Source organism: Heterodontus francisci, chromosome 3 (genome assembly GCF_036365525.1).
Source record: "Heterodontus francisci isolate sHetFra1 chromosome 3, sHetFra1.hap1, whole genome shotgun sequence".
NCBI lineage: Eukaryota > Metazoa > Chordata > Chondrichthyes > Heterodontiformes > Heterodontidae > Heterodontus > Heterodontus francisci.
Genome location: NC_090373.1, coordinates 44,225,519 through 44,232,470, shown reverse-complemented (window position 1 = coordinate 44,232,470; position 6,952 = coordinate 44,225,519). Strand labels below are relative to the sequence as shown.

Here is a 6,952-nt window from a genome sequence, read left to right as displayed (position 1 = left end):
TGTTTCTAACACAAATAATTAAACCTTTGCAATATTTATTTTCTTGACCAATATAAAATAATATTCCCACTTCAATTACTGTGGTCTTTGATTTCCTTAAAGAGCTCCATTTACTTCACTCCCAAGTTTGCTTGGAAGAACCAAAGAACACAGTAGCAGCCACAACTCTCAAATCATGATGATTACATGAAGCTGCACAGTTTGTGCAAATTCTTGAAATGACTCAATGGGAATATGCAATCACTACTGTTTAAAATATTGTTTTTTTTTAAAAACTGAGCTGCTATTTGTTTTATATTACAGCCAAAAGCTCATTTTTAGTCAAAGAAGAACAAATCCACTTTAAAGACTGTGCTGATGCTTACAAATCAGGACTTAGAACATCTGGAATTTATACACTTTTTGTACCGAACACGACTCAACCAATACAGGTAAGGGTTGTCAGTGATAAATTAGTGATTGGAGTTCTCAATACAGACAGACACCATGAAATGCGACCTTTTATTACATTTTCATAGAACTTACCTTTAGCAAATATGAGCAATATTAATGTTATCAAGCCTGATTTTTAAGTAACCTTTCAACAATCAACTTCCATTTCTTTCAGTTCAGAAATAATCCCAACAGAATAGATATTTCATTTCATCTGTAGTGGTAAATATAACCATGATGTTAACTGAGACAATACAAAGACACTTATTTACTGATGATCAATATCTTGGCACCATGCTTTAAAACTGCATCCTTAAATACCTCTGATTTTCACCACCTTTCCAACTTTCAGACCTTCTTTAAAATCTACCTCTTTGACCAAGCTTTGGATACCCCTCCAAACATCATCTTCTTCATCACAGTGTCCATTTTTGTCTGATCCTGGACTTGGATTTTATATAAATGCAAGTTATTATTGGGCGGCACAGTGGCGCAGTGGTTAGCACTGCAGCCTCACAGCCCCAGGGACCTGGGTTCGATTCTGGGTACTGCCTGTGTGGAGTTTGCAAGTTCTCCCTGTGTCTGCGTGGGTTTTCTCCGGGTGCTCCGGTTTCCTCCCACAAGCCAAAAGACTTGCAGGTTGATGGGTAAATTGGCCATTATAAATTGTCACTAGTATAGGTAGGTGGTAGGGAAATATAGGGGCAGGTGGGGATGTTTGGTAGGAATATGGGATTAGTGTAGGATTAGTATAAATGGGTGGTTGATGGTCGGCACAGACTCGGTGGGCCGAAGGGCCTGTTTCAGTGCTGTATCTCTAATCAAATCATTATAGTTATTTTTGGTGTTTATTACCCAATCCAATAACATGAATGTCTGGGATTTACAGGAAATATTGATTTGCTTTTGCCATGTAATTCCAATTTTTATGCACCTAGTTGATATTGGTAAAAATGCGGTAATACCGGTTGTTTGAGTAAGGCAATTTTTAAACTTATCACTAGTATTACACGATGAATAGTAATATCTCAAATTATTTAATGGATGAAGAACCTCAGTTATGTGGACACACTAGAGAAGCAAAGATAGTCTCCTTAGAGCAGAGGTGATTAGGGGAGGTGTAATAGAGGTATTCAAAATTATGAAGGGTTTAATATTGGAAATAAGGAGAAAATGACAGGTGGGTTAGTAACCAGAGGATGCAGATTTAAGGTAATTGGCAAAAGAACCAGAGTGTGTTCTTGTGATCTGAAATGCACTGTCTGAAAGGATGGTAGAAACAGATTCAATAGTGACATTCAAAAGGAAACTGAGTGTGTCATGAAGACCCCACCTGAAATGAATGAGGCATATTCATTTTGTCATATGAAACCTTAATGTGAAACTGCTGCTGGACTGAAGAGATGAACTGTTTAAAGAGATCAGCAGTGGCTGGAAGCATTTGCATTCTAAGAGACATTTGCCTAGGAAAGGACAATGGAACTGCTCCCTGATCCAATTAACCCAGATCATTAATGAATGAATTAATTAATTAATCGACAGAAACAACAACAGCAAACGCAGCCCCGGCGACCCAGCAAAGTCCTCCTTACTAACATCTGGGGGCTTGTGCCAAAGTTGGGAGAGCTGTCCCACAGACTAGTCAAGCAACAGCCTGACATAGTCATACTCACGGAATCATACCTTACAATGTCCCAGACACTGCCATCACCGTCCCCGGGTATGTCTTGTCCCACCAGCAGGACAGACCCACCAGAGGTGGTAGCTCAGTGGTACACAGTAGGGAGGAGGTGGCTCCACAAATATCCCCATCCTCAATGATGGGGGAGCCCAGCACATCAGTGCGAAAGATAAGGCTGAAGCATTTGCAACAATCTTCAGCCAGAAGTGCCGAGTCGATGATCCATCTCGTCCTCCTCCTGAAGTCCCCAGCATCACAGATGCCAGACTTCAGCCAATTCGATTCACTCCGCGTGTTATCAAGAAATGACTGAAGGCACTGGATACTGCAAAAGCTATGAGCCCAGACAATATTCCGGTAATTGTACTGAAGACCTATGCTCCAGAACTTGCTGCGCCCCTAGCCAAGCTGTTCCAGTACAGCTACAACACTGGCATCTACCCGGCAATGTGGAAAATTGCCCAGGTATGTCCTGTACACAGAAAGCAGGACAATTCCAACCCGACCAATTACCGCCCCATCAGTCTACTCTCAATCATCAGTAAAGTGATGGAAGGTGTCATCAACAGTGCCATCAAGCAGCACTTGCTTAGCAACAACCTGCTCAGTGACGCTCAGTTTGGGTTCCGCCAGGGCCACTCAGCTCCTGACCTCATTACAGCCTTGGTTCAAACATGAACAAAAGAGTTGAACTCAAGAGGTGAGAGGAGAGCGACTGCCATTGACATCAAGGAAGCATTTGACCGAATATGGCATCAAGAAGCCCTAGCAAAACTGAGGTCAATGGGAATCAGGGGGAAAACCCTCCGCTGGCTGGAGTCATACCTAGTGCAAAGGAAGATGGTTGTGGTTGTTGGAGGTCAATCATCTGAGTTCCTCAGGGTAGTGCCCTAGGCCCAACATTCTTCAGCTGCTTCATCAATGACCTTCCTTCAATCATAAGGTCAGAAGTGGGGATGTTCGCTGATGATTGCACAATGTTCAGCCCTATTCGTGACTCCTCAGATACTGAAGCAGTCCGTGTAGAAATGCAGCAAGACCTGGACAATATCCAGGCTTGGGCTGATAAGTGGCAACTAACATTCGCGCCACACAAGTGCCAGGCAATGACAATCTCCAACAAGAGAGAATCTAACCATCTCTCCTTGACATTCAACGGCATTACCATCGTTGAATCCCCCACTATCAACATCCTGGGGGCTACTGTTGATCAGAAACTGAACTGGAGTAGCCATATAAATACCGTGGCTACAATAGCAGGTCAGAGGCTAGGAATCCTGAGGTGAGTAACTCACCTCCTGACTCCCCAAAGCCTGTCCACCATCTACAAGGCACAAGCCAGGAGTGTGATGGAATACTCTCCACTTTCCTGGATGGGTGCAGCTCCAGCAACACTCAACTAGCTCGACACCATCCAGGACAAAGCAGCCCGCTTGATTGGCACCCCATCTACAAACATTCACTCCCTCCACCACCGACACACAGTGGCAGCAGTGTGTATCATTTACAAGATGCACTGCAGCAATGCACCAAGGCTCCTTAGACAGCACATTCCAAACCCGTGACCTCTACCAACAAGAAGGACAAGAGCAGCAAATACATGGGAACACCACCACCTGCAAGTTCTCCTCCAAGTCACACACCATCCTGATTTGGAACTATATCGCCGTTCCTTCACTGTTGCTGGGTCAAAATCCTGGAACTCCCTTCCTAACCGCACTGTGGGTATAACCTACCCCAAATGGACTGCAGCGGTTCAAGAAGGCAGCTCACCACCACCTTCTCAAGGGCAATTAGGGATGGTCAATAAATGCTGGCCTGGCCAGTGATGCCCACATCCCATGAATGAATAAAAACAAAATCATTAATTAACCAGACATTGAAGGTGGAACAAGCCAGCATTCCATTCCACTCCCCCACAACCCCCTCTGCGGGTGTCTGCTAAGATGAAAGGAATCCACAAAAACGCAGGAGAGGTTGTTAAAAAAACTAATCACATGACTAACCTGCTGGCCCAGGGTTTTTGAATTGTGCTCACAGGACAGGTTGAGAACAGAGACTGCTTTGAAGACAACAGTGAAGGAAGGTCTCTCTCCCTGGCTCTCTCTCTCATGAATTTCCAAATCCACTGAAGCCATTTAAACCTCAAGAGAGAAGACCCCTACATTGAAACAAATTTGAAAGCGTGCACTGGGCCCCAATGAAACGGCAAGATTTAACTGCAATCAAAGACTCTATATTGAACTCAAAGGACAGTAAATGACCTCCAGATTTGCTTCAAACTTTTCCCCTTTATTCTTGCTCCTTTTCTGTCTCTATCTGCGTTTCTGTTTATCGCGTATGCATGCTAGCGTGGTACTTGTAGTAGTTTTAAGGTTAATAAATTTACACCTTTCTTGTTTAAATCTAAGCAAACCTGTCTAGTTGATTTATTTGCCTTACAATTGGAGAGCAGTGGACAAGGATTCACTGAGGGGGGAGCTTTAAAAACGGTGTTTTAAAAAATTAAACCCTGTTACGGTCAAACCAGGCAAAGGCTGAGAGGGAACACCTAGACCCCTTTCTCACCTGGTTGTAACAAGTGTATGAAAAGGAAAAAAGTTGCAGGGCAATGTAGAAGAGTGGGGCCAGGGGGTGGGTGGGGGGGGTGGGGTAGGTTGGTGGTGGAGTGGTGAGTTTAACTGAGTAGCTCTTTTGAAGAGCAACAAAGGCACAATGGGCTGAATGGCCTCCTTGTGTGCTGTACAGCTCTGTTAGTGATTTCCCATGGTATTTCTCTTTGGAAGTCAGATAATATTTTTTATAAAAACATGAGTATTATACCACACAAGATATTATTCTTCTGGTGATATGAATGAGTGCGCCTTTGAGACCATTATGCCTAATTGTTAAATAAATGCATCTTCAGGCCAGTTGGAATTTAACTTCTATTTAATGAGGGAATTTCTCAGATTTGAAAGTGGTGAACTTCAGGTTTAAAGTGAATCTCCTGTGGCTTTGCTGATGGTAAAAGAATATTTAAAACTGAATATTATTCTGTTGCTGCACTTCTGGATGTGCGTCATCTTAAGGCTACAAATTTAACTGACATTAAGGAAAAGGTCAATTAAAATGCAGGCAAGGGTGCAGACATCATGACTTCAATATTTTCTGTTGCTCAAGAGTGCATTCCATATGACCACCTTCATTGCTTTACACTTTTTTCAAGTCTGACAAATTTTCATTAGACAGTATCTAATAATTTTGCATCACCCTTCAAATGAGTGTAATGGATAGGAATTGTACATACGTGTTACATTTTTGTAGTATTACTAGCAGTGCTGCCACAGCGTAGCTCACAGTGGGAGGTGTTAACTCAAGTAGTATCTGTCAAAATGATTTGACTGATTCAATTTTTAAAATAAAATTGATAGCTGTTGCTGACTATCCCTCATTGATTTTTAGTTTTTTGACCTAAATGATTCCTGGCTTTCATTTCAACTTGCTACTTGCCTATTGGGGTATTCCTCACCTATTCAGTTGTGATTGGCGATTCTGTCGTGAATATCAAGGTTAAGCCTGTCAGATGCACTTCCAAAACAAAATCTGCATATAAAAAGCTGCAACTCCTGAGGTATGACAGCAACAGAAATAATATAGCATATAATCAATAAATCCCAAAAACAGAATTTTGAGAACGCAACTGACCCTGGAAGGATAGATATCCAATGACATTGTGAATATCAGATTGAAAAGCCATGTCCTATAGTAGCTGTTCTAACAAATGAAATACGTCAAGTTTCCCCCTGCAGTACAATGTGAAGTTATGTGGAAGCAGTTGAAAAGTGCTTGACAACAACCAATGCAGAACAGGACTGAAGAGGTGCAAGCCTTTAAAAAATATATCTCTATAACTTGAAATTTTGAGATAAAATGGCCAAGACATGAAGTAACCATGAATGTCTTTAAGGTGATAGAGACTGCTGAGGAAAATGAGCATAGAACAACAGAATTATAAATCAAGACAAATAATTCTGCATTCAGGCAAAAGAAGAATGCCCTTCTGGAAGCAAAGCTCAACATGGTTCAAATGAAAGGACCTGAAGTACAAAAGAAATCACTGGACTGATATCACTCAGATAAATCCACATATAAAAGGGAATTCCACTTGGTACTCAAATTTATCTAAGTCAACAAGCTGACAGTACTAAAACTGTCTTATAATGTACAAACATCAGCTGTATTATCTCACAGCAGCAGTTTCTAAGACAATAGGGTAGCTCTTCCTTCTCTGGGACATTTTAATTCAAAATGTGAAGTTAAATAAATCTTTGACCTTTGCAATCCTGTTTTGCGCAGGGTGTTGGAGGCCCAATAAATCATCTTTTGACTGCTTATTATAGCAATTGATAGGTCATTCAAAGTTGATGTGAGAAAGCTGTAGGAAACCTGGATGCCTGAGGGCCTGCATACTTTCATTGCAGTGGCAGAATAAGGAGGCCCATCATAGCTGAAGTGGTAAATGCTTTTGACAAAGAAAATATAGTCTACAATCAGAAAGAAACCATCTGAACATGAATCAATGAAAATGACAGTTTGGAGGAAGCTAAGTCTCCATGGGGCAGCATTCTGCAATGGAGTGATCAGCTGACCATGATTCTGTTAGGGATCCATTGAATTGTTTTGATTAGATAAAAGTGCAAGAAGGTTTGTCCCTGAAGGGTGATGTGCTGAAGTATAGTAATATAAGGACTGTTGGTGCTGGTACTGTTGCATGTGCATTTTATTGCTGTATTTGACTCTTAGAATCATAGAAAATTTACGGCATAGAAAGAGGCCACTTGGCCCATCGCGTCTGTG

The 6,952-nt window shown here is 41.8% G+C and overlaps 2 protein-coding genes across 2 annotated transcripts in view; one reads left to right on the top strand and one right to left on the bottom strand.

Annotated features, from left to right (window-relative positions):
* Positions 1 to 6,952, bottom strand: part of mcph1 (microcephalin 1) — a 429,556-nt gene that overhangs the window by 183,274 nt on the left and 239,330 nt on the right. The gene's annotated exons all lie outside the window — the stretch shown is intronic.
* The window catches only part of angpt2a (angiopoietin 2a), a 132,437-nt gene that overhangs the window by 75,812 nt on the left and 49,673 nt on the right, over positions 1 to 6,952 (top strand). Inside the window, exon 5 of the mRNA XM_068021504.1 lies at positions 304 to 431. Coding sequence (XP_067877605.1) covers positions 304 to 431 — 128 coding nt within the window. The remainder of the gene's footprint in view (positions 1 to 303; positions 432 to 6,952) is intronic.